We start from the raw sequence: 26,427 nt of genomic DNA on the forward strand, positions 1-26,427 counted from the left end.
GCTGGACTGATGACGGAGGAGATCGGGGTTGGGCTTGGTACTGGGAACTGTGTTGTGTATGTGTGTGTTGGGGGGAGGTGTTAGTTAGCTTCCTGTTTCTTGGGCCTTAGAATGCACCCTTAACTCTGGCCAGCCATCTTAGAAAATGCTCCTGTTAGGAAGGTAAAAAGATTTGCTGCTACATTATTGAGAAAGGAATCAAAACTCAGGCCCAGGGGTGTCCTTGCCATAAAAGAAACAATGTGTAGCTCAATCGAAGCAAAACTCATTTTCTTAGTATCTAGGTTCTTTTCCTTTCCTATTTTAACATCATGACATTTCTCCATAGCACCAGGCATAATGCCATCATTATGTTTTCCTTCATTTCGGGTTACTCCCCTAGCCTTGCAACCCCTCCTTATTCCTTTATCTCTTTCAAAGTTTCCATTCTCGGTTCCCTAACTTTTTACTCCCTCCCTTCCTCTCTTCCTCCTCCTCTTTTTTCCCAGCTAGCTCACCCCGCCCCTCACCGTCACCACCTTCCCTCCCCTTCAGGCTTCTTCCCGCTGCCTCTCCCGCCACCTTCCCCCCACCCGGCCCGCCTCAGGTTCAGAAAGCTCCAATCAGGAGCTCGGGAGGTGTCTCGAAAGCCCGCCCCCTCCTCCCTTTCCACTTCTCTTCCCCCCCTTTTCTCCCCCCCCACCCCCCCCACTCAAGTCCTGCGGACCTGGGGGCTTCGGGATCTGGGCGCTATGAAAAGTGTCTGCCCAGTCACTTCCGGTAAGGGCGCTGCAGCGCGAAGCTCCCCGCGGGACCGTTAAGGAGGGGGTGGGAGTTACCGGCGGGCCGGGGGAGGAGAGTGCTGCCAGGGAAGGGGAGCGGGAGAGGGAGGGGGAAGGACAGCGAGAGCGAGCGAAGGATCACTAGCGTCTTGGGCGCCTTAGCCGCCGCTTTCCCGCCGCCTCCCCTGGAGCCGGCTCCCCCGCCCCCCGGGCGCCTGCAGTGCTTCTCTCCACCCCCCACTCCCGAGGACAGTCACCGCCCCGCCCTCGCCGCCGCGTGACCGGAAGTGGCGCCATCTTTAGCCTCTTGTGCTATTGACAATAACAAGCCCTGGTTCTCTCCCCCTCCCCCTTCCCCTCCCCCCAACCACGGCATCTCCCCTCCCAGAGAGAGGGAGAAAAGGAGGAGGAGCTGCAGCCTCACAGACTCACTGAGTCGCTCCTGCAGAAAGGGGGGAGAGAGACCGAAAAGCAGGGGAGGGGGACGGCACAGCCGTTTACCTGTCTGCCTCCTCATTCGCTCTCCCCCCTCGTTCTGCTCACTCCTGGTGTCAGCCTATCCGCCTTCCCAAACCCTCCCATTCCCCCGGTGTAGCCCCCCCTTCACTTTCCTTCTCGTCCTCTGTGTTTCTCCTCTCTTTCTTCCCTTCCCCCTCTAGCATTGCCACCTTCTCTCCTACACGCACGCAGGCATATAAACGTAGGTTTTTGATGCTCCTCTGCCTGTTGACCCCGCTATTTTCATGTTTCCAACAGGTTTTTCTTCCCCCAATCCCTCAGCTGCTGCTGCTGCTCAGGAGGTCAGATCTGCCACTGATGGTAATACCAGCACCACTCCGCCCACCTCTGCCAAGAAGAGAAAGTTAAACAGCAGCAGCAGTAGCAGCAGTAACAGTAGTAACGAGAGAGAAGACTTTGATTCCACCTCTTCCTCTTCTTCCACTCCTCCTTTACAACCCAGGGATTCGGCATCCCCTTCGACCTCGTCCTTCTGCCTGGGGGTTTCAGTGGCTACTTCCAGCCACGTACCGATACAGAAGAAGCTGCGTTTTGAAGACACCCTGGAGTTTGTAGGGTTTGATGCGAAGATGGCTGAGGAATCCTCCTCCTCTTCCTCCTCTTCCTCACCAACTGCTGCAACATCTCAGCAGCAGCAACTTAAAAATAAGAGTATATTAATCTCTTCTGTGGCTTCGGTGCATCACGCAAACGGCCTAGCCAAATCTTCTACCACCACTTCTAGCTTTGCTAACAGCAAGCCTGGCTCTGCTAAGAAGTTAGTGATCAAGAACTTTAAAGGTAACCAAGGCCAAAATCCATAATCACCTACTAAGGATTTGACACTTGAGCGGTCACGTGCTCTATTTATGTTAATATATTAAACAGTATAGAGGTGGCCTAATGTTCTATGCATAATCAATGAGGTGGAGGGAGGTCCTTTTTTTGGGTGGAGGGTTCATTTTCCGGGGGTGGTTAGTATTCTTGTGCTGAAGCATACACCGAGTGTTTCTGTGCAGTATTTTGATGTCTGGCTCAGCTTATATCTAATCTGTTATTCATTATAACATTGACAATCGGTATGATTGATCTGGATTATACAGGTGAGAAATTTGTATTCTGAAGAGGTTTATTTATTTCAGGTGCATAGTGAGCCTTGGCACTGCTGGGATTTTTATTTTTATGCTTCAGTAGGCCACATTCTCTAGTCCCTAGAAATGCAGGTAGCAATGGTAATCTTTTCATGCTCAATGATGATTTATAGTTAGATTTATCATGTTGGATACTATATTCCTGAAACTCATTGTGGAAGCAGTATTTGGAGAAAAATATTTGTGATATCTGCATTTCTTCCAAAGGTAGGGTTTGGAAGTGAAAAATACTGTATACACAGAAGTAGTAACTCTGTGTACCACTAGTCTAAAGATAGGAACAATTACTACATCTATTTTTTTTTTAAGTACTGACCTGCAGCTTTTAGGAAAATTTGTTCCTTTTATGTTTGAGATACGTGATTGAGAGTACTCTGAATGCATTGATGTATATAAAATCAACAGTTTTTAAAAACGTAATTGAGCTGAATTACTTTTTTTCTGTTGACTGTGTTTCTATTTTTCTGACTTGGTTTTTCAGCATCCTTAACTGGCGGGTAATAGATGTTAAGATGCTTATTAAATGGAGAAGTAAATGAATGAACTGAAGTAATATTTACCAGATAAGTGCCTTGTGGCCAAATATTAGTATTGAGAAAATTAGATTCTCAATACTTGTGTTTGCAACATCAGTGTAGAAATCAGGAATATGCTCTATTTTGTTTAAAGCAGAGGGTTATAGTGTTTATTTTTAACCTTCTCTTTTTTTCCTGTCACTCCTCTCCGATCCCCAGGTTCTTAAAGAGTGTTGTAATCTTTCTGATTTAATAGTAGACCTTTCTGAAGTAAATGTGAATTGTAATTGACTAATGTGTTCAGTGTTCCACTCAAAGTATATCAATTTAATAGCCAAGAATTTTTAAAGAAATGAGCTATGATCCTAATTTCATTTGCATACTGGTTTCTGAGATTTTGTTTGTTTGGGTTTTTTCTTTCCCTCTTAAACTAAAAACATATCGTGAAAGTATTAGAATGTTTTAATTTAAAAAAATACTCATTGCTGGTCAGTGAAGTTAAAGCCTGGGTTAAGATAGTCCTTTCCATTCTGAAAATGCTACATAGGTTCTGGAGTCCTTTGGATGTTTTAATTTTTTTAAATTTCACTCTGCTCATAGATGTGGTTTAAATTAAAACCTGAGTCAAGATGTTGCTCTCCATTTGTAGATGGTGCATAGATGTGAGGATCAAACAGACTTGGATTAGAATCCCAGTTTTGCCATTGATTAGCTTTGATGACCTTGGGCAAGCCTTACTAAATGAGTCTTCAGCCTCAGTTTTCTCGGTTGCAAGACTGGGATAAAACCTTCCTTAGAGCGTCCTTAGGGAGATTAAGATGTTTGTAAAGTACCTTGTGCATAGTAGACATTGAGTATTTTAAATCTCAGGTGCAAAATTAATGTTAACTGATTTGGGTTTTACGTATGATGGAATAAGATCAGGATTGTTATTTTTTATCTGTGATGCTTGAATTTTTATTTTTTGAAGCAATACAGTCAATTGAAAAAAAGAAAAACCTTACCTTTAATTCTAATAGGTGAGTCAAAATGAATTAAACAGTATTCTGGCATTTCAAATGTTATTCTTTAAGCTAAGCCTAGATACAGTAGCTACTTTAATATTTAGATGTAATTATTACAAAAATCACAATTTACCCTTAAAAAGCAGTAATACTATTATTGTACTTTAATGGATCCTTCCATTACTATATGCCACATATTCTGATATCAACCTTGTACATATTATCTAGATAAGCCTAAATTACCAGAGAACTACACGGATGAAACATGGCAGAAACTGAAAGAAGCGGTGGAAGCTATCCAGAATAGTACTTCGATTAAGTACAATTTAGAAGAACTCTATCAGGTATGTATTAATGTGGAAAACCAGATTTTGCTAGCATAAATTGAGGTGGTATGTATATGGATTTTACTTTGAAATGAGCCCTTATGTAGACTTTTGGTTTCCTTCTAATGAAAATTTCTTGATTAATTTATGCACTCTGTTTTATAATCAGACTACATATTCTGACATACTCTGACATTCTGACAAACTGTGAGTACAGTCATATTGGTATATATTGGGTTTATCTTGGACCCTTCTGATTAGGATTTGCAGTGAGGAGTATCTTGGTATAATCAAGGTTTTACCTATAATGGAATCCTGCAACCCGGATCCCAAAGACGATTTCTGGTGACAAGTCATTCTGTTATGGTACTTCTTGCTAAGTGGTGTTACTTGCCTATAGGAAAGGCCTCAAGAAATGCAGATATTCTCTGTTTACTTTTTTCTTCCTCCTTATTAGTAGGCTTTTGCCATTTCTCTTTCTTGCTCTTTATGGTTGTTTTATTTTCTGGACTACAAGACAGTCCTTAGCCAAAAAATGAGCTTCAGGTTGTAGTCCAGTGACTTGGTCTGAGATGCAGGTTTGTTTCTTTTGCTTAACAAATGGGTCTATACTTGAAGTGTTTAATTTAAATATACTATTAAGAGCAATTACTGATTTAGATTGCTTACTACCATGGTATTTTGCCCTACTGTATTTTTTTAAAAGATTGTATTTATTAGAGCGCATTCAGCAGCGGGGGTAGAGGGGGGAAGCAGAGGGAGAGGGAGAAGCAGACTCCCTGCTGAGCAGGGAGCCCAATGCGGGACTTGATCCCAGGACCCTGAGATCTTGACCTGAGCCGAAGGCAGATGCTTAATTGAACTACCCAGGGGCCCCTGCCCTACTGTATTTTTGAGACAACCATTTCAAGAAGTTACTTTCCATTATAGCATAAGCAGTTTCATATAAAAAAAATACTTCAGAGTCCCAATAGCTTGTGTTTTTTTTTTTTTAAGATTTATTTTAGAGAGTAAGGCCATGTGCGATTGAGCAGGGAGGAGGACAGAAGGAGAGAGAATTTCAAGCAGGCTCTGTGCTGAGTGTGGAGCTGGACTCGGGTTCGTGAGGACTCGGGGTCGTGATGACCCCAAGATCATGACCGAGCCAAAACTAAGAGTCAGGTGCTTAACCAGCTGTGCCACCCAGGCACCCTGTTTGTGTTTTTCATATTGATAAGTACCTTGTAAGAAATTAAGTTGGTTTGATTTATCAGAATTTGTTATTTTTAACTATTCATTTTAGTTGCAGAGGTGGTATGGTAATGGACAAACCGTGGATTAGGAGTCGGAAGACAATTTGGGATTTTCTTTTGGTGGCTATTACCTTTCTGATCTTGAGCAAGAAACTAGACCTCCCTCAGCTTCAGTTTCCTCCCCTGTAAAATAGGGGAAAGAATACTTGTCCTATCTACCTCACGGGGTTGCCTCTAAGAATCAAATAGGTGTGAAAAACACCTTGAAGCACTATGTTATAGAAATATAAGATGATGTTATCACTACTAAAGCTCTTTCATAAGTCACAGTGTGGCTTTTTCACTTGTAGTAAGTCAATTAAGATCACCAGTTTCTGTTGCTGTGAGAATCAGTGCATGCAAAACACTCGGAACAATGCCCAACACATAGTAATAATGTTATACAATATAATCTTTATAACACTCTGTGTCAGGTAGTAGCAGTACTAAGCTATTAAGGAGAAGCCCACGTTACTTGGCTATGTTGCTATATTACATATGTGGCTCCTGAGTTGTACAGTAATAAAAGTAGAATTACGGAATTAGAGTTGGAAAGGCCGTAAGAGATCATGTAGTCCAATAGCTTTTCTTCATATAGTGCAGGTGGTTCTCTACAAATTAGGTTTATCATTTATTATCTTTTAAGCATTATAGAAACCCTTTGTGAAGTAGACAGGGTAGTAGTTAATATTCCTCTGTTGATGGGGAAACTGAGTCTCAGGGAAGTTAAATAATGTGCCCAGATTCAAACTGAGATGCCCAGGTTTCAAGTCCAGTGCACCTTCACTGCTATGCTTCTTCAGTAATACACCACAGCACTTAGAATACCTCTGTAGTGTAGTGTAGAGGCAAATAGATTGACTTTAAGGAGAAAAACTATCCTCAAAGAAGCTAATTTTTTTCATTTGTTTATATATATGGTGTTTATTTGGATATGGTGGTATAGTATACAGCATCTTTAGTTTCAATAATGTTATATGTTTTATATTTATAGCATATCGATCGTGATTGTTAATGAACCCTATTTACTTTACCTTGAATATTTTTCTAGAGCTTTTGGGTTCAAAAATATTTTTCCTGATAAATTGATTCTGTTAAATTCTTTTATGTTTCAAGAGTTCATAGTTACATTTTTTGTTTTAGTTTTCTTCTACTTCAGAATTATTACCTGCTATTGTTCAGTTGCATTTCTTCAGCCTAAAATCAGTGTTACAACTTTTTACTCTCCACTTTTCACAGTACTTTACTGTTTCTGCTGTAATAAATTCAAAAGCATTTGTTTCTAGCTCTTTTGGTGTTTTTGACCTTAATTTTATAAATGCTCCTTTGGATTATTCTCAGAAAGTTTATTTTGAGATGTTCAAGTTCAAAAAAGAATAAAAAGATAAGCGAGTAAAATTATTTCATACCATCTGGATTTCAGGTGCTTGTTTAATTTTGACTGGTTGAAATGTAAATTAAAAGTACTCTCCTAAAGAGGGGGTAGGGGAGGGAAATGGCAAAAAAAAAAAAAAAAAAGAAAGAAAAAAGAAGTACTCTCTTAACTCTCCTAAAATTGAAACTATAGAAGTATGTAGTATACCAAGCAAAAGTTCACCAAACCCCTCATTCCCCCATCCTACCCTCTGTCTCTGAAGTAAATGTTTATTTGGCATATGTCTATGCAGAACTTTTTTCTGTGCATGCAAAACCGTTATGTTTTAAATCTTAAGCATGGAAGTCCCTAGTGCGGATTGCATGTACTGCCTCCCTAAGTTTTTAATTTCTAGAAAAGAACATGTGGTTCTGAGTCCATTTGCAAGAAACAAAATGTCTTTTAGAAGTGATTTTAAATGAGAGTTGTACTTGAGTTTAAAAATTCTCTTTCCTAGACAACCTTGAAATCCTAAGTGTGAGGCAGTGGTTAATGTTGCTTTGGTTTGGGGGGATTTTTTTGTTTGTTTGCTTGTTTTTGATTGACTACAGATAGTATGGTTAAGTGCACTGACTTTTGAGTTGATCAGCCTGCCTTAGATGAGAGATCTGCCACTCATAACTTTAGGCAAGTTACTTCTCTAAGCCTTATTTTCCTCATTTGTAAAATGGGAAGACCAACATAACCTACATGGCGGGGTTGTTGAGCTGTAAGCAAAATACTGCAAAAACTACTTAGTATAATGTCTGCTACTTCTTGGTGTCATCGATTATGATGATGATGATGACAATAAATGAATCTTTTAAAAAGATACCTTTATTTTAAGATTATATTTTATTATACAGCTCTAAAGCCACACATGTTTTAAAATTCTAAATCCACTCTGGGCCAAAACAGCTGGCTGATAAATAGATTACATTCCAAATATGTGTCAGTAGACACCATTAGCCAAATTGAAAAAATAGTAGAAAAAGAGAGGAACTCTCTAGGAACAGTGTGCTTTACTTCTCAAGAATGTGTCTTGTTTTTTTACATGTGGTATCTTATAATCGTTGGAATTTTGGGTATTTTAAATAATGGGATTATTTTCCTCATGTTGTCAGCCTTTGTATAAGTAGCTGTGTAGTGTTTTTTAATCAGCTACCTTTTTTTGGAGCGGGCTGGTTGTTTATATATGAAAGTATAACATTTATTCTTAATATAAATGTCTAGCTATTTTCTTTGAAGGCAAGCCTAGTCCATACTTCAATTCTGATGGAAATAATTTTATTTATTATTAATAATGGGAGCTCTTGTTTGGTTAGCTTTTTGTGAAATAATTCTTAAATAATGAACTTTTCTAGTAATGCTTCATTTATCAAGTAGATGACCATACGACCGGAAGCAAATACTGGTCCATCCAGTATAGGGTATTACCCATTGTAAAATCTGGTTGTTTAAGCAGTCAGAGGTTACAGAAGAGCAGTTAGATTCTTAGCAGAGATGACCAGCTTTTGTCTTCTTTATATATTTTTAAAGATTTTATTTATTTGAGAGAAACAGAGTAAGTGAGAGAGAGCATAAGCCAAGGGGGAGAGGGAGAGGGAGAAGCAGACTCCCCGCTGAGCAGGGAGCCCAGTGCGGGGCTCCATGTGGGGCTTGATCCCAGGACTCGGGACCAGGACCTGAGCGGAAGGCAGAGGCTCAACGACTGAGCCACCCAGGTTCACCTTTTGTATTCTGTATTGACGAGTAGCTAATTGTGTTCTATGTAAGGTTATTTAATTGTTGTCACTCTTGATGTTAAGTCTGTCATGTTATGTATTGCTTCTCTCTTTATTGAGCTAGTACTCAGTATTATCCCTGCAATTTATAAAGTTGCAACTAGAACTTCAGTCTTTCGTAATTTTAGTCTTATTTAAACCCTTTTTACTAGATGAAAAAGAAAAATTAGATTTCATGTCTGGCTTCCTTTCTGCGAGTTCTTAGTTTTTGATATATTTCAAGTATCTTGTTTCAACCATTTTTACTAAATGTAAAAAGATAATTTAGATTTTATTACTGTATCAGTTCTTGAAAACTTTGTGTTGTGCTTTCCTTTCTTTAAACATATGGTTTGAAAAATAAGACCCAACCCATTAGGCCAATGACCAGAGTTATCTCTCTGGGTGTCTGTTACTGTTAAGTCAGAAAAATTTCTAGATTTCCTCCCTTATCATGTTTAATTATGTTTGTAGTCTTTGCATTTTTTATTCTTATTTTAATTCTCTTCATTTTTTTATTCTAGACTTAACTGCTCACCCTTATTTCCGTTTCCTTGTCCCAGATGCAATCTTTTGTGCCTTTGCTGTTTCTTAAATCCTGTATTCCCCAAAGCATCAAATTTCAGGAACTATAGTTTTACATTTCATTTGCTACATGTTTACATTTCTTTGGAGTGCATGGTTTTGTTTGTATCAAACATGTTTCTTGATGTGACGTGTATGGATTTTGGTGGGGTGAGTAGGGGCTGGGATTTAGAGAAATAAAGGTTAGAACCTTGCTAGAATGTTCCTATTTTATATCTGATTACCTTCAAAAAGGATTTAAGGCAGCATATTTTACCAGTAATGATTGGGAGCTTGAGTAAAAAGAAAGTTTTATTTAAGAGACTTATAAAACTATGTAGAGTCTGTTTGATAAAAATAGTTGCATGTGAAGTGAGATATAAAATAATACTTAATACATTTCTAATAGTGCATTTCAAAGATCTGGAATAAAATAGAGCTTATCCCAAAGTTTTAAGTAGTGATTTAACACCTTCCTATTCATGTTTCTATCCCAGCACCTAACAGGGTACAGAGTACTTAGTAAACACTCAGTCCTTATTGAATCAGTTACTGCTTCCTTTGTGCAAAGCTGGACAGATGCCAGGGGATATAGAGATCACTTAGGTCTTGCCCCTTAGGTACTTATATTCTAGTAGGTTCATGAAATTAGAAGTTCGTGACCAGCATTTTTTAATTTATTTTTTATTTTTTTAAGATTGTATTTATTTATTTGACAGAGAGAGCACACAAGCAGGGGGAGCTGCAGAGAGAGAGGGAGAATCAAGCTCCCCACTGAGGAGAGAGCCTGACGTGGTGCTCTGTCCCAGGACCCTGGGATCATGACTCGAGCCAAAGGCAAATGCTTAAACAACTGAGCCACCCAGGCACCCCAATGACCAGCATTTTTTAAAAGACAAAATAGAAAATAATTGGAGAACATCACACATAGTAATGATAAGTGTAGTTTCATGAAGATTTTGTTTTAATTACATGAATTTATTTTACATACAGTGGATTGTGACATAAGATGTATTTCTTGCTATGGCTTGTCAAAAATTTTTGGAAGCCCCTGTTTTAGGCACACATGACTGCTCCAAACAAACCTTGCTTTAAAAAGTAAGGAAAGCAGAATGTTTAGATCATGGTGTGTATGGAAGATTATATACAGACATAAGACTACTAAAATAGTAAAATTGGGCCTTGAATGCCATGCTGAAAAGTGTGGTGGTGGGGAAGATAGAAGGGGTTTATTGGGTGAGGTAATATTTAAGTTTTTTGAGTACTTAATATATTCATCTGGTTCATAGCCCAAAAAGTATTACAGAGTACGTAGTGAAAAGTTTCACTTCCATCCTATCCTCTACCCTCCTCCCCCCAGCTAGTTCCTCTATCCACAAACATTATTAGTTTGGGGAGTATCTTTTTCCAACAGTGTTTTATGTATGTAAAAACAACTGTGTGTGTTTTTGTTTATTTTGTCTTTTTTACATAAATGATATTAGACCATGCACCACATGGTTCAGTCCTTTGTATTTTTTTAAAATTTTTTTTTAAGATTTTATTTATTTGACAGAGAGAGATACAGCAAGAGAGGGAACACAAGCAGGGAGAGCAGCAGAGGGAGAAGGAGAAGCAGGCTTCCCACTGAGCAGGGAGCCCGATGTGGGGCTCGTGGGATCGTGACCTGAGCTGAAGGCAGACGCTTAACGACTGAGTCACCCAGGTGCCCCAGTCCTTTGTATTTTTTTAGAAGATTTTTTTAAGAATTTATTTTTGAGGGACAGCTACGTGGCTCAGTCAGTGAAGCAGTTGCCTTCGGCTCATGTCATGATCCCAGGGTCCTGGGATTGAGTCCCGCATCGGGCTCCTTGTTCAGCAGGGAGTCTGCTTCTCCCTCTCCCTCTGCCTGCTACTCCCTCTCCTTGTGCTCTTTCTCTCTCTGTCAAATAGATAAATCTTTAAAAAAAAAAGAATTTATTTTTGAATAATTGCTACACCCAACACATGCCTTAAACCCACAACCCCAAGATCAAGAGTCGCATGCTCTGCTGAGTGAGCCAGTCAGGTGCCCCAGTCCTTTCTATTTTTTTATACCTATTATGTAATTTCTCCATAACAGTACTTGAGGAGCTTGATGACAGTTTGTTAAGGAAGGGAAATTACTAGATCTGGTCTATATATGTTAAGAAGCAGTCAAGGCTAACTAAAGAAGCAGAGTGTTCTGTTCCAATTTGACCTTCAAGACTCACCTTAGATGCTCCCTTTCCTGCTTTTCTTAACCTCTGACATCTTAAGTAATTCTCCAACTAAACACGGAGGAGAGTGTATGCATATAAAGCCCAGCTTAATTCTCTATTTCTCAATATTCCCACTAGCTCTTCATTTTCCTCTGGTCTTTGGGATTCCAGCTTTTTACTGCTGCTCAGGAAGCCTTTCCTGACTTGCTCCAGTCCTAAAGAGACTGGGTTAGGGCCTTTGTCTCTATGCTTATTCTCATCTTAGCACCTAATGCAGTGTTTTGTAATTCTGTGTTTTCTGGTTAGTTTTCTCCTTACACTATAAGCCCCTTCTATGTGCAGCACACATTGCTAGTTGTAAGTACATTAGTTTTTCTAATATTTACCATATTGCCTGGTTTAAACCCCCAAAAAGCATTAAAAGAATATGTGGAAACATGAACAAGCACATAGTCTCTTTTTCTCATTAAGGAGAATTGGGGGGTGGGGTATACACAAATAGGTATAGTATTTTTAAAAAGGTATAGTATTGACTCAGTGACGAATCAGTGTGTTATAATTGATGATAGTGCCAGGTGATGCAGTTAAGGAAAGCTTATTGGAAGAGGTGGGACCCAATTGAGTAGTAAGGGAATATGGTATCTTTTGTGAGAAGATAAATAAAGAGAAACACAGCAGAAGGGAATGGGAGAAATAGGACTTGGAGAAGTACTGGAAGTGGGAAATGTGGATAAGATGAAGTACAAAGACAGAATCCAAGCAGGGAAACGAGAAATGCTGAGAAAATGAGTCATTCAAGAGGAACATGAGATACAATGAGAAAAATACTAAAGAAGGAAGGGGAAGAGTCCATAGAGAACCAATGTGAACAGAACGGATCATGAAATAAGCATAAATAAACCCTTTAGGTCTTTGTGGCCTAATCCAAGGCCCCATGGAATGCGTCCAGAGGAGAATCAGCTTTCTTACTCCTCCTTAGCTACTGGATCTAATTGGCCTGCTGTTTCCTGGTGAGGTGCAGTGACTTTCCTGCAATGAAATAAGTGGTTTTCTTTCAGCTTTCTTTTCATTTGCTAATTTATTTACTGGACCTGCATGCTGGGAATGTGACTTCCAAGTACGTATTCATAAAATTACACTGCAACCTACAGAACTTGGATCCTCCCTTAGAGTCAATTTTAATGGATTTTCTGCCTTTTGTTGTGGTGAGAAAGGAATCCTGGTGTTAATACTGAAGTCATTACTAGTTGGAATTGTAGATTAAATCAGAGTTCATCCAAAGAGTTTACCATGCCTATTGTTTTAAATTTGAAAGTCTTTGATACACATAGCAAGAAACTCACAGAAATCTGAAGTTTGTCCTTTTGGGATCTGAGTATAAAAGAAGACCAATTCAACTATTAGAATGAAGTAAAAATAGTCATTTCTGTTGTAATTAATGTTTACTTAATTGTACAGATTTTAAAGCCTCTATATTTAAATATTCATAAACAAATATTAGAGAAAAATACTTGGTGTTTGCATCATGCTCATTATAATACTGCTAGCAATTATCCATTGTTCTGTTCAGGAAAACCAAAGAAAGTAAAAGTTTTAATGCAGTGGTGGTCAGCCTGCCAATCCATCTGATAAACAATTGGTGAAACTGTTTTTTGAACTCAAAATGAAATTCTGCATATGAAAATAATTAACATTTTTAAGAACAAGACAGCATTTATATGTAGTCATTGTTATAAATTGGATGTCTCTGCAGGGTAGAACTTGGCTTGAATCCCTCCATCCTTAGTCTGAACAGCCATAATAAATATATTACTGGGGTTTTTTTTTGGTACATAGATTATGAAAAAGTTCACTAGCATTCATATTTTTTTACTTTGTGTTTTAAATGGATAAATAACCCTTTTTAATAAAGCGATGTAAAAATACTGATAAGAATTTGATATAAATAATCAATAACCCCGTTTTCTTCTTAAGCGAGTGTGTGTTTAATCTTGCAGGCTGTAGAAAATCTCTGTTCCTACAAGATTTCTGCAAACTTGTACAAACAGCTGAGACAGATTTGTGAAGATCACATCAAAGCACAGATTCATCAGTTCAGAGAATATCCTTTTAAAAACCAAAAATACTGTATTTTTATCTGTTCCCTCCTTATCCCTCACTATTTAACCCAACTTGAGATGGAATGACTGTGTTTTGTAGAGTTGTTACTATTCCTATGTTTCTGGAGAAAGAAGAAACGAGTTTTTGAATTTTCAGCTTTAATTAGGTTCCAAGTCTACATTGTGATGTTAGTGCAAATAAGATGTCCTTATTTCTTTACTCTTTTTGTCCTAACAAATTTCCATAGAAGGAAAAATAATCTTCTAAGGGAAATCATAAACAACATAATGCTCACTTATGTGTAAGACTTGTTCTAAAAGGTATTGAGTGGGACCTAAAACTTTTTTATAGTTTAAGAAATAGCATTTTTTTCTATAATTAAGTGCTATTTAGTTTAGTGGGTTTTTTTTAAGATTTTATTTATTTGCCAGAGAGAGAGCACAAGCAGGGGGAGCAGCAGGCAGAGGGAGAAGCAGGCTCCCCGCTGAGCAAGGACCCTGATGTGGGACTCGATCCCAGGACCCTGGTATCATGACCCAAGCTGAAGGCAGGCATCTAACTGACTGAACCACCCAGGGGTCCCTATTTTTATTTAGTGTGTAATACTCCATATTTAAGCCAAATATGCTCTTACATTGCTTATGTTACTTGTACTAAGCACTTAAAAATATCCTTGACATATTTCATGGATTCATTGGATAGTGTTCTTTTTCTAAAGAAAATTGATAGATGCTGGCAAAATCATTGCAGACAAATGGTAAGCTGGAGAAATTATTATGTTTCAGCTAAATATTGTAGTTAAATGAATTTCTTCAAATACGTGGATGTTAGTTTTAAAAGCTTTGCAGTGGAGGGGGATTGCCTCGATATCTGCTCTTACTCTGAATTGAATGCTAATTTTGGTTTTCTATTTTAAAACTGCAAGTTATAGGGAAATCACCATTTTAGAATGACTTGCACCTTAGGATCATTTTTAGTTTTGTTACACTTAACCAAAAAGTATCTCATTTTAAAAAAAGTTACATTTTTGTCTGTTAGTCTTGATGGATGTCCCACCCACCTGCTTGATTGCCTGTGAAGGTGCCTGATGGTCCTGCATTTTAGTTCATTCAGATCACCTTTTCCTTTCTCCCTAATCTGGTATTTATTTTATAATTTATATTCTGCAAACTAAAAATCTTAAAATCCTCCTACCCAGAACCACACATGTACAATTTAGGTCAGTTTCACTCTGAATGAGCTCTGTTACTGAGGAGGAATTGTATGTATGTCCCCTTAATTCCCTGTTTTTATTTTCAGTTACATCTCAAGTTGCAGAGAAGTCATAGGACCATTTTAAGTGTCCGTTTTCTAGAAACTACAGCGAGGATTAAGACAATAGAATAGTTTAATAAAAATGGTATGGGCGTATTCTCAGGTAGATTTCTTTATCTGTATGTAGTAGTCTAGTATATATAAAAGTAAACCCTGCAATTTTATTATTTTATCAAGAGCAAATGTTTCAGCTTAACAAAATCTAAAAATCTATTTCTTTTTTGTTGGCAGATCATGATCAGGAGTATTTTTCTGTTTCTGGATAGAACTTATGTTCTACAGAATTCAATGCTACCCTCCATTTGGTAAGGATGCCAGAAAAAAATTGTTAGAAATCATAGTCAAATCTTAGTTACACTAATGGAAAGAGAGTAAGTGATACTGTGAATATTCTCCTAAAAACTCAAATTTGGCTTCTAGACTTGTATTTATAGCAGTTTTACCTTCTTAATTATGTTTTGCCTGTTCTAATACTGGAGATAACTAACATTCCCTGAGCATATAACTTAATGAAGAAGTTTTTTTGTTAGCCAAGGGGATTAAAGTTTGCTCTGGACTGTCTAGGAGTGTGCGTTATTTTGTTGTTTATCAAGAGTTTGCTCATTATCTGTTAACATTGCTATGGAAAATTCCACGTATACACGAAAATAGAATAGTATAATGAGCTCTTTCCCCACCTTGTGCCTAGCATCTACCTACAGTAATTACTGGAGAGTTTACTGATTTTTGAGTACTGAAGCCAGATGACAAATGACCAATTAAGCCTTCATTACCAGTACAGTGAAAGCCATTTTGTCTTTGAACTAATTTTGTCTCTTGATTTGACCAAGGAAGAAATCCACCAGAGGAAATAATACAACAAAACTTAGTTATGGAGGAAGACAGGAATTTAGCTTCAGTTCTCATTAAAGACTAAATGAGTTTCCTGTATGCTTTAACTCTAATAATATTGTGTAAAATTAAATGTGTGGATTTTATCTTTTTACAATTGCGGCTTCAAATCTGGACCCTAATTAACATGTGGTGAGAAGTTAAGCAGGCCTCTCTAGAACTGGTATTGTTGTCATTTAATTTTGATTCTATATATTTTTTTATTTTAGGGACATGGGACTGGAGTTATTTAGGGCTCATATTATAAGTGATCAGAAAGTCCAGAATAAGACAATTGATGGCATTCTTCTCTTGATTGAGAGGGAAAGGAATGGTGAAGCAATTGATAGAAGTTTACTCCGAAGCCTTTTAAGCATGCTCTCTGATTTGCAAGTAAGTTAACTTCACTTAAGAGCTGATTGCTATTCCTAGTTTGATGTTTAAAAACCAAATTCAGTGCTGTTCACGTAGAGGACATTTAATAAATATTTATTGAATAAATGAACTCCTTTATTTTGATCCCTCCTCCCAGATTTATCAGGATTCTTTTGAACAACGATTTTTGGAAGAAACTAACCGGCTCTATGCAGCTGAAGGCCAAAAATTAATGCAGGAAAGAGAGGTATTTAAAAATCATGATTAATAAATCCACCGTGTCTCACAATAGACCTTACATTCTAGAACATAAACTGCCCTTTGCATTTATCTTCCCAACATTGTGATGCTTTTTTCTCACTTAGGTGCTCTTTCTTTTCTCTCTTCTTAAAGGCCAGAATTCTGGATCATAAACTACCTATAATTTTACATAAAATTCAACCCTGTCACATTTGACAGGGCTGCTCCCGGGATCTTTTGGACTTTACATTTTCTGAATGGTTTATGGGGAGGAAAACAATAATATAAAAAACTGTCTTTTAGGTTCCTGAATATCTTCATCATGTTAACAAACGTCTAGAAGAAGAAGCAGACAGACTTATTACTTACTTAGATCAGACCACCCAGTAAGTATTATATGCTCAGCCTAATAGACTTTAACCAGTAGTGTTGAATCACTTAAGGCACTTTGTGTCCCCAAACCCATTAGTACCTATTTTCAGGTGTGATTTGAGATTTTTAACAATTGTTTTCTTGATGTAACTTCATTTTCCCCAGTTAATTAGATTTAATAAATCTAATATGTGTATGTGTATGTGTTTAAGTAATTTAAAAATAATATTTATTATTAGAGGGGTGCCTGGCTGGTTCATTTATTAGAGCATGTGACTCTTGATCTCAGGGTCATGAGTTCAAGACCCACACTGGGTGTAGAGCTTACTTTGTAAAAAAAAAAAAATGAAAAAAAAAATTCTTCAGAAAGGTAATTGACCAATTTATAAAGAGATCACTTTTAAAATGGTAGCGGCAAATAAGTAAAAATAGTGTTAGAAGCTGATGTGATCTTTGAAATCTTAAGGCTGATTAAAATTCAGTAGATGTTAGGAGGAGAAACCGTTTCTGTGCTTTCCTAAATATTACCAACCAAGGAGTTCCTGTAAGCAGCATAGATAACTGCCTTCCTAATAAAAGCAGAAAAACTTGGAAAAAGCCAGCCACAGCAAGACCATGGAAATATTTATTTAGTGATGTAAATCAAATTCTGAAATAATGCGCTTTTCTTTCTTATGGTGTAAGTAGAGTAACTCTGAGCACCAATACATTTAAACATAGGATAGGAATATTGAAATTAACATAAAACAAGCTATTTGAGGGGTGCTTGGGTTGCTCAGTCAGTTAAGCGTCCCAACTCTTGATTTTGGCTCAGGTCATATATGATCTCAGAGTTGTGAGATGGAACCCTGAGTCGGGCTCAGGTGCTGGGCGTAGAGCCTGCTTGGGATTCTTTCTCTCCCTCTCCCCCCTATCTCTCTCTCTTTTTTTTTTTTTTTTTTAAAGATTTACTTACCCGTTTTAGAGAGAGAGAGCTGGGAGAGAGGGAGAGAGCAAATCCCAAGCATACTGCCCTCTGAGTGTGGAGCCTGATGTGGGCTCAATTCCACAAGCCGGACCTCATGACCTGAGCTGAAATCAAGAGTCAGACACCTAACTGACTGAGCCACCCAGGCGTCCCGTTGCTCTCTCTCTCTTTAAAAAAAAAAAAAAAAAAAAAAAAAAAAGCACCAGCAAGCTATTTGCCCCTCCCCACCCCCGCCAAAGGCTTTAAAGTTTCAGCAAAGTCAAATGTCAGTAATTCTAAACCTTTTTTCCTTGTAGGAAGTCATTAATTGCTACTGTAGAAAAACAGCTTCTAGGTGAACACTTAACAGCAATTCTTCAGAAAGGTAATTGACCAATTTATAAAGAGATCACTTTTAAAATGGTAGCGGCAAATAAGTAAAAAAAAAATTCTTAAAGATTACCCTCTTAAGAAGTTTGATACTTTGTGGCTGCTTTTCTGAGGATGGACATAACCCTTTTTCCCTATTTATCATGGTAAACTTTGAGGAGGTGCTTCTTGGCTTAACTTAAAGGTATAGGAACTGAGAATGAGAGGGGTCCACTAACACCAGTAAAAAAAACCAAAAAAAACAGTGGGAATGTGGGAATTCTTGACTTAATTTGTAAGATTATGGTAGGGAAAAGAATTTCTTTTTACACTAAAGTGTATTTGTTCATAGCATATAAAACCAAGCACTTCTACTAATCCCAAGTGATCTTAAGGGTAAACCCTGAATTTTACTTTGACAGTGCCAGAAATAGGCAAAAGCCTTACCATTCTCTCCAGCCATCTTTTCTTTTATATAAAATGGATATATTTTAGAACTTTAATGCAGTTACATTATTAGTTCATTCTGAAAATCAAATATATTAAAATCTTATTCAAATTTGGCCTATTAATGCATGGTTTTTGAAATACTACAGACCATATCCAATACTCTGAGATACAGTTATGTATACTAATTAGTGCCAGATGTAATATGGCTACTGCACATATGAGTGAGTTATTTATAATGTGTATTTAAGTAAATCAGTTTTTACAAATTGGTTTATACATCTGATCTACCATGCTAAATGGCACAAACCGTTACAGAATTGTTTTTATATTTATATAAACTAAAGCTCCCTATATTTAGTTTTCATTTGGAAAGGAAATTTATCTATTTGGATTTAATAGAAAACAAATCTTTATATTAAAATTCATAGATTAGTAATAGTTTAGACCAGTATCACAATAATAATTTAACTGAATTTTCATTAAAATGTCTGGCATTTTTGTTCACTGTTTTTAATGCCAAAATGTTTGAAATTTCAGGTTTAAATAGCCTCCTTGATGAAAACCGAATTCAAGACTTATCTCTCCTGTATCAGCTCTTCAGTAGAGTTCGAGGTGGAGTTCAGGTTCTCTTACAACAGTGGATTGAATACATTAAGGTATTAACAATTAACTTGTGGTTTTTTTCTCTTATGTCTTATAATCTATACACTCAGAGTACACATCAGCAAGCATTTCTTACTTGTTAGACTCAGTTTTTTTTTAAGTAATAGGAGTTTTGAGGCCAGTCAACCTGAGAATAATAGCTATGTAACAGATCAGCAGTAAAAGTTATCTTCTTGACATCTGATGGGATTTCTAGCACCAATATTTAGAATAGTGAATGTGGGGGGGAAAAGAGGACTTTTTGGGGGCCCAAAATTTCTTTCCTTTCTTCACTTTTACAGTGAAGCCAGATTGCCGTTTAAAAAAAAAATTGAAAACTGACTTCTTTAAAAGTAGGGACAAGAGCCTAGAGGCTTATAATAATACCCCATTATGATACTGTATACCCAGTGGATCATCCCTTATTTTGCGATTATAGATGAATGGTTATCAGTCTGGATGTTTTATCACTTTATTTTTTTTCCTGACTTTGAAAACAGCTTTATTTTATTTTAATATTTTGAAATTTAAAAATATGTGTACCTACTTAATATATGATTTGGGAATTGTTTTCTTCAGAGATAATTCAATTTTAAAATGTTGTCATTTTTGTTTTTTAGGCATTTGGCAGCACTATTGTAATTAATCCTGAAAAAGATAAAACCATGGTTCAAGAATTGCTGGATTTTAAAGATAAGGTTGACCATATAATTGATATTTGCTTTCTGAAAAATGAAAAATTTATCAATGCCATGAAAGAAGCATTTGAAACGTTCATTAACAAAAGACCAAACAAACCTGCTGAGCTTATAGGTATTTTTCCAGTCTTTTTTTTTCTGGCTATTTAATGTTCTTTTATTCATAGAATTTCAGTCAATTTGATTTTGACGAGGTTGTGTAGTTTATTAACACATTTATGTGGGGTTGCTCAGGTGGTAGTTTCTAAGAACCAGATATAAGGAATAAGTCCTTCAAGGTAAAGAACATCTCAAGTTCACATGTCAAACATAACATTCTTTCTTTGTAAGATAGTACATTGAACCCTATTTACTCCTATTTATACTAAGCTGGATATCTGTTTTCTAAGCCTATAGCAGTTTAGAGGTGGGGCAGGGTGCTACGTCTAGAGGCCCACCCTTAGTGCTACAAGAGAGGGTAGCAAGAAATTACAGTTGCTAGAGAGAAAGGAAAAATGTCCAGGACAAAAATAAGCTTAATAATCTGGGCCCATTTAGTGTAAGGCTGTGGTATACAGCAGTGTTTCTCAGATTTCCCTACCAAACTACCCTTTAATGTCAGAAGGAGAGGTACCCTGTGATAAAGGTCTAGCGTCTTCTGCCAGAAGGATGAAATTTCGTTGGTCTGCTACTTACCCTTTAATTTTTTGGCAAATTTTGCCTTTTACTCTGTGATGTATCTGGTTTTTTTTATATTAAGTAGTATTTAAGATTGCTTAATAACATCAGTGTAAAATGGACACCCCAGAGGATGTGCCAGGTCTTTCAGTGGCTCTTTTTTTCTGAGATATAATTGACATACAATATTACATGAGTTGCAGATGTACAACGTAGTGATTCAGTGTTTGTATACATTGTGAAATGGTCACCACAGTAAGCCATCTGTCCCCTTACAAAGTTACTACAATATTTATGGACTGTATTCCCTATGCTGTACATTATATCCCCGTGACTTATTTTATAACTGAATTTGTACTTCTTTATCCCCTTCACCCATTTTGGCACCCCAGCCCCCTTCCCTCTGGCAATCACCAATCTGTTCTCTGTATTTGAGTCTGAATTTTGTTTTGTTTTGTTTTTTAGATTCCACATATAAGTGAAATCACATGGTATTTGTCTTATTTCTCTGTCTTCTTTTCACTTAGCATAAAACCCTTAAGATCCATGTTCTCACAAAAGGCAAGATTTCATTCTTTTTATGACTGAGTAATATTCCATTAACACACCCACACACACCCTTCCTTATCCATTCATCCATTGATGAACACTTAGGTTGTTTCCCTGTCTTGGATATTGTAAATAATGCTGAAGTGAACATAGGGGTGCATATGTTTTTGAATTAGTGTTTGTATTATCTTTGTAGTGGAATTGCTGGATCATATGGTAGCTCTATTAATTTTTTGAGGAACCTCCATAATGTTTTCCATGGTGGCTATACCAATTTGCTACCCACCAACAGTGCACGAGGATTTCCTTTCCTCCACATCTTCAACAGATTTTTTTGTCTTATTGATACTAGCTATTCTGACAGATGTGAGGTGATATACCATTATGATTCTGATTTGCATTTCCCTGTTGATTAGTGATATTGAGCATCTTTTCATGTGCTTGTTGGCCATCTGTATGTCTTTGGAAAAAGACATTCAGATCCTTTGCCAATTTTTTAATTGGATTTTTTTGTTACTGAGTTGTGTGGGTTCTTTATTTGGGGTATTAACCCCTTATTGGATATATGACTTGCAAATATCTTCATTCCGTCTTTTCCCAAAAAGGTTGCCTTTTCATTTTATTGATGGGTTTCCTTCTCTGTGCAGAAGCTTTTTAGTTATTTTTGCTTTTGTTTCCCTTGCATTTGGAGTCAGATTCAGAAAAAAAACATTGCTAAGGTCTGTGTCCAGGAGCCTACAGCTGATGTTTTTTCTTCTAGGAGTTTTACGGTTTCAGGCCTTCATCCATCCATTAAAAAGACAGTCAAGTCTCTAATCCATTTTGAGTTCATTTTTCTGTATGGTGTAAGATCATGGTCTAGTTTCATTCTTTTGCATGTGGCTGTCCAGTTTTCCCAATACCATTTATTGGAGAGACTGTCTTTTTTCCCATTGTATATTCTTGCCTCCTTTGGTATAGATTAATTGACCATATAAGCATGGGTTTATTTCTGGACTCTCTATTCTGTTCCATTGATATGTATGTCTCTTTATACATTAATACCATACTGTTTTGATTACTACTATAGGGGTTTTTTTTTATTTGTTTGGTTTTCTAAATATGGAACGCTTCATGAATTCGCATGTCATCCTTGCAAGGGGCCATGCTAATCTCTGTATCCTCCCAATTTTAGTTATATGTGCTGCTGAAGTGAGCATTGATTACTTTGGTTTTGTAGTATAGTTTAAAATCTGGGAGCATGATACCTCTGTCTTTGTTCTTCTTTTTCAAGATTAGCTATTTGAGATCTTCTGTGGTTCCATACATATTTTTAAATTACTTGTTACAGTTTTGTGGAAAATGCCTTGGAATTTTGATAGGGATTGCTTTGAATCTGTAGGTTACTTTAGGTAGTATGGACATATTAACAATAGTAATTCTTCTAATCCATGAAAACGATGTATTTTTCCATTTGTTTTTGTATCTTCAGTTTCTTTCATCAGTATCTGGTAGTTTTCCCTGTACAGGTCTTTCACCTCCTTGGTTAAATTTATTTTTAGGGGGGTACCTGGGTGGCTCAGTCGGTTAAGTGGCTGCCTTTGGCTCAGGTCATGATCTCATGGGTCCTGGGATCGAGCCCTGTGTCGGGGTCCCTGCTCAGTGAGAAGTCTGCTTCTCTCTCTCCCTCTCCCCCTCCCCCTGCTTGTGCTCTGTCTCTCTCTCAAATAAATAGATAAAATCTTTTTTAAAAAGTTTACTTTTAGGTTTTTTATTGTTTATTTTTCAAAAGATTTATTTATTTGAGAGAGAGAGCAAGGGGGAGGGGCAGAGGGAGAGGGAGAGAGAGTCTCAAGCAGACTCCACGTTGAACACAGAGCCCGACATGGAGTTCCATCTTGTGACCTTGAGATCACGACCTGAGCAGAACCAAGAGTCAGCTGCTTAACCAACTGTGCCACCCAGGTGCCCCGGTATTTTATTCTTTTTGATGCAGTGGTAAATGGGATTGTTTCCTTGAGTTCTCTTTGTGATAGTTCATTATTAGTATATAGAAACACAACAGACTTTTGTATATTTTGTATTCTGCAACTTTACTGAATTCATTTATTCTAATAGTTCCCGGTGGAGTCTTTAGGGTTTTCTATGTCTAGTGTCATGTCATGTACAAATAGTGACAGTTTTACTTCTTCCTTTCCACTTTGTATGCCTTTTATTTCTTTTCCTTGCCTAATTGCTGTGACTAGACTTCCAGTACGATGTTGAATAAGAGTGGTAATAGTGGGTATCCTTGTCTTGTTCCGAATCTTTCAGCTTTTCACTGTTGAGTATGATATTAGCTGTGGGTATGTCATATATGGCCTTTATTTTGTTGAAGTATGTTCCTGCTATACCCACTTTGTTGGGAGTTTTTATCATAAATGGATGTTGAATTTTGTCAAATGCTTTTTCTATGTCTGTTGATGATCATATGATTTTTATCTTTCATTTTGTTACTGTGATGTATCATGTTGATTGATTTGTGGGTGTTGAATCATCCTTTCATCCCCGAAATAAATCCCACTTGATCATGGTATATGATCCTTTCAGTGTATTGTTGAATTCAGTTACCACATCCAAGCCCCCTATCTGTGCTCGCAGGATATGTGGAAAGTGCAATGATGGTGTCTGCCAGCACCTTGGTCTCTAGGGAGCATATTAGCTGTATCTCGCCCCTCCGGCTGATATGCCCCCACATCAGCAGATGTATTTTTCACATACGGTCTAGGTGCTTTTCAAACTGCTGTTTTTTTCACTGGGTCTTGGGGTGAGCCAGGCCACAAGAGAGTCCCCCAAGAGGGAATCTCTCTTTCCTACAGCACTTTGGGATCCCCGGAAATCAGTTCTGTTGGTTTTTTTAAGTCACATGTTTAGGGGGCTCATCTCTGTGGTACAGATCACTAGGGCCAGGGTGCCTGAAGTAAGGCACCAACCCCTTACTCCTCCAAGAGAAGCACCTGTCTGGTGAAATCTTTCCCTGTTGTGTGTGGCTATACCTGCGTTGGCTCTGCCTCTCCCACCCATCTTGGTGTGATCCTTTTATCCTCTGTTGTGGAGAATAGTTCATCTAGTTTTCAGAAGTTTCTCAAAAGGAAATGCTCTGTGTAACTGTAGCTGGGAGTGTGTTCATGGGAGGAGGTGAGTTCAGGCTCTTCCTATGCTGCCGTCTTGGACCTCCTTCCCATCTTCAGTGGCTTTGTTGACTCCAGCATGCTTCTGTATACACTGCCTCCCCCAGGATACCGCTACCCCATTTTAATAAGCATCAGGATAGTGGAAGTGGAAAGTACATTAGATCGGGAGCCAGAAGGCTTGGGTTTGAGTTCAGGCTCTGGTATTTATTAGCTCTGTGACATTGAATAAGTCACTTACTGACCTTGACTTTGGAGACTTTAAAAAAATGCATGTATACCTCTGAAACATTGAAAAACTCAGTGTATCATACTCCTGTTTCGGTATATATAGTGCCTAGCATCTTATGGATATCTATGATCACTAAATATGATCACTAAGCAATGAACTTTCCCCCCATTTTAGCTAAGTATGTAGATTCGAAGCTTCGCGCAGGCAACAAAGAAGCTACAGATGAAGAACTTGAAAAAATGTTGGATAAAATTATGATCATATTTAGGTTTATCTATGGTAAGTGTTTTTGTTTCAGAATTTTTCTTTTAAAACAGAGTACTCAGCAGAGAAACTATCAAGTATAATCAACCAGGAGGGACTATTTATTTGGGAGTTATTTATTTAAATTTGTATTGTGTTTGTTGCATTTAATTCATTAGGGTTCTTGAGGAATGTTACTTAATTGCCTTGTGCTTTGTCTTTTCCACTTATTAAGAGTCTTATTTTTGCTGCTTGTTTTAATTTCTATTGATGCTAAAACTGCCAGTTGACTAAAGTTTTTTTTAAAGAAAAGTTAATGCAGTCTTAATTCTTTACAACAAAGAACTTTTGAAATATCCAGCCTAAATATCTACCTCTAATGTCTGTTGCATTTAACGAACATGGATAAAATGTATACGTTTAAATAACTTGGAATAATGGTGTGATTTATTAAGCACTTTGGAGCAATTTTGTCAGAACTTTTTATTGGACTCTTATGAATTGTATTTTATTATTTAACATAGGTAAGGATGTTTTTGAGGCCTTCTATAAGAAAGATTTAGCCAAGCGCCTGTTAGTTGGGAAGAGTGCATCTGTAGATGCTGAAAAATCAATGCTGTCCAAACTTAAACATGGTATGATTGTCATTCTTTCTATTCCTTTTCTCCTTTGATTTCTGAGGGAAAATGCTAGCTTAATTTTTACTCTTAAATTGCCTCTTTCATTAATCATTGTTCATATAATGAAAATGTAAATTGAGTAAGCTCATGAGGTTTCCAACCTATTGTACATATCTGTACATATCCAGAGCTGTTGCAGTTTTTTAAAAAATAAAACATTGTTTTTGTTTTTATTAGTTGTATAAATATTTTCCATTTATCTTATGCCTAAATAGTAGATAAGGTTACTACAGGATTAAAGAGTTTGACTCTGAATTAGTGGGGCATACACTTTGGGGTAAGGATTTTTTCATTCTTGTGAATAGTTACAGATCATATTTCATGCTAAAGTAAGTTTTATATTTCATGTTTTCAATTTTCAATTCTTTGTTTTCACCACTTTAAAATATCATAAATGTGTAAACATCTTTGATAGAATGTGGAGCTGCTTTCACCAGCAAACTTGAAGGAATGTTTAAAGACATGGAACTTTCTAAAGACATCATGATTCAGTTCAAACAGGTAAAAGTGAGTTAAACTCTTAACTTAATTTCTCAAACTTAAGTATATTTAGTTATCTTCTTGCTGTGATATGCACTGAAGAGGATAAATAGAAACCTATATTTGTTGTAAATACATCATAGGAGCTTAGATGATATTCACATTAGAGGAAAAAAATCACCAACAAAATATATTTGACCTACTTCAGAATTTATTCCCAATATAGATCCAAGGTAACAAAAAACCAAATAAAATGCATTGACTGAAGTCACGACAAGAAAAACTGTAGCTAGATCTTGAGACCAGGGCTGTCACTAGCATCTAATTGCTGTTGGTGATTTGTATGTTCAAAGCTGGCAGTGGGGAGAGAGGAGAGGTGATAGAATGGTTGTATAAGGCCTTTGGGGACATTGTGAATGAAAAGCTAGATCCACAGTTTTGCAGATGTTGGTAGAAGGTGGTTTTGAAATATTTAAGAGCATAGGTAATAGCGATAGCAAATTAGATTTTCCTCTCAGGGTTTTAGTAATGACTTCTTTACCACTATATTGCTGTAGTGGGAACTGAGAATGGACAACACAAGAGAAAGATCAGTA

At 37.2% G+C, this 26,427-nt stretch overlaps 1 protein-coding gene and 1 non-coding gene across 3 annotated transcripts in view; one reads left to right on the forward strand and one right to left on the reverse strand.

The window, feature by feature from the left end:
• Window positions 1-696: 696 nt before the first annotated feature.
• Window positions 697-26,427, forward strand: part of CUL4B (cullin 4B) — a 34,178-nt gene continuing 8,447 nt past the window's right edge. The window contains exons 1-15 of one of the 2 annotated variants that reach the window (XM_040628441.1): window positions 697-759; window positions 1,518-2,060; window positions 4,158-4,273; window positions 13,463-13,566; window positions 14,253-14,322; window positions 15,111-15,184; window positions 15,980-16,142; window positions 16,282-16,371; window positions 16,668-16,750; window positions 18,000-18,067; window positions 19,039-19,157; window positions 19,764-19,956; window positions 24,603-24,707; window positions 25,196-25,306; window positions 25,767-25,858. In XM_040628441.1, the coding sequence (XP_040484375.1) occupies window positions 732-759; window positions 1,518-2,060; window positions 4,158-4,273; window positions 13,463-13,566; window positions 14,253-14,322; window positions 15,111-15,184; window positions 15,980-16,142; window positions 16,282-16,371; window positions 16,668-16,750; window positions 18,000-18,067; window positions 19,039-19,157; window positions 19,764-19,956; window positions 24,603-24,707; window positions 25,196-25,306; window positions 25,767-25,858 (1,959 nt within the window). In that variant the 5' untranslated portion in view covers window positions 697-731. The remainder of the gene's footprint in view (window positions 760-1,517; window positions 2,061-4,157; window positions 4,274-13,462; window positions 13,567-14,252; window positions 14,323-15,110; window positions 15,185-15,979; window positions 16,143-16,281; window positions 16,372-16,667; window positions 16,751-17,999; window positions 18,068-19,038; window positions 19,158-19,763; window positions 19,957-24,602; window positions 24,708-25,195; window positions 25,307-25,766; window positions 25,859-26,427) is intronic. The other variant, XM_040628444.1, reaches the window with a different exon arrangement.
• LOC121103830 lies at window positions 22,143-22,246 on the reverse strand. The gene has a single exon (XR_005836122.1). It is a non-coding gene; the product is annotated as a U6 spliceosomal RNA (small nuclear RNA).

Source organism: Ursus maritimus (assembly GCF_017311325.1).
Source record: "Ursus maritimus isolate PB19 chromosome X unlocalized genomic scaffold, ASM1731132v1 scaffold_X1, whole genome shotgun sequence".
Taxonomy (NCBI): Eukaryota; Metazoa; Chordata; class Mammalia; order Carnivora; family Ursidae; genus Ursus; species Ursus maritimus.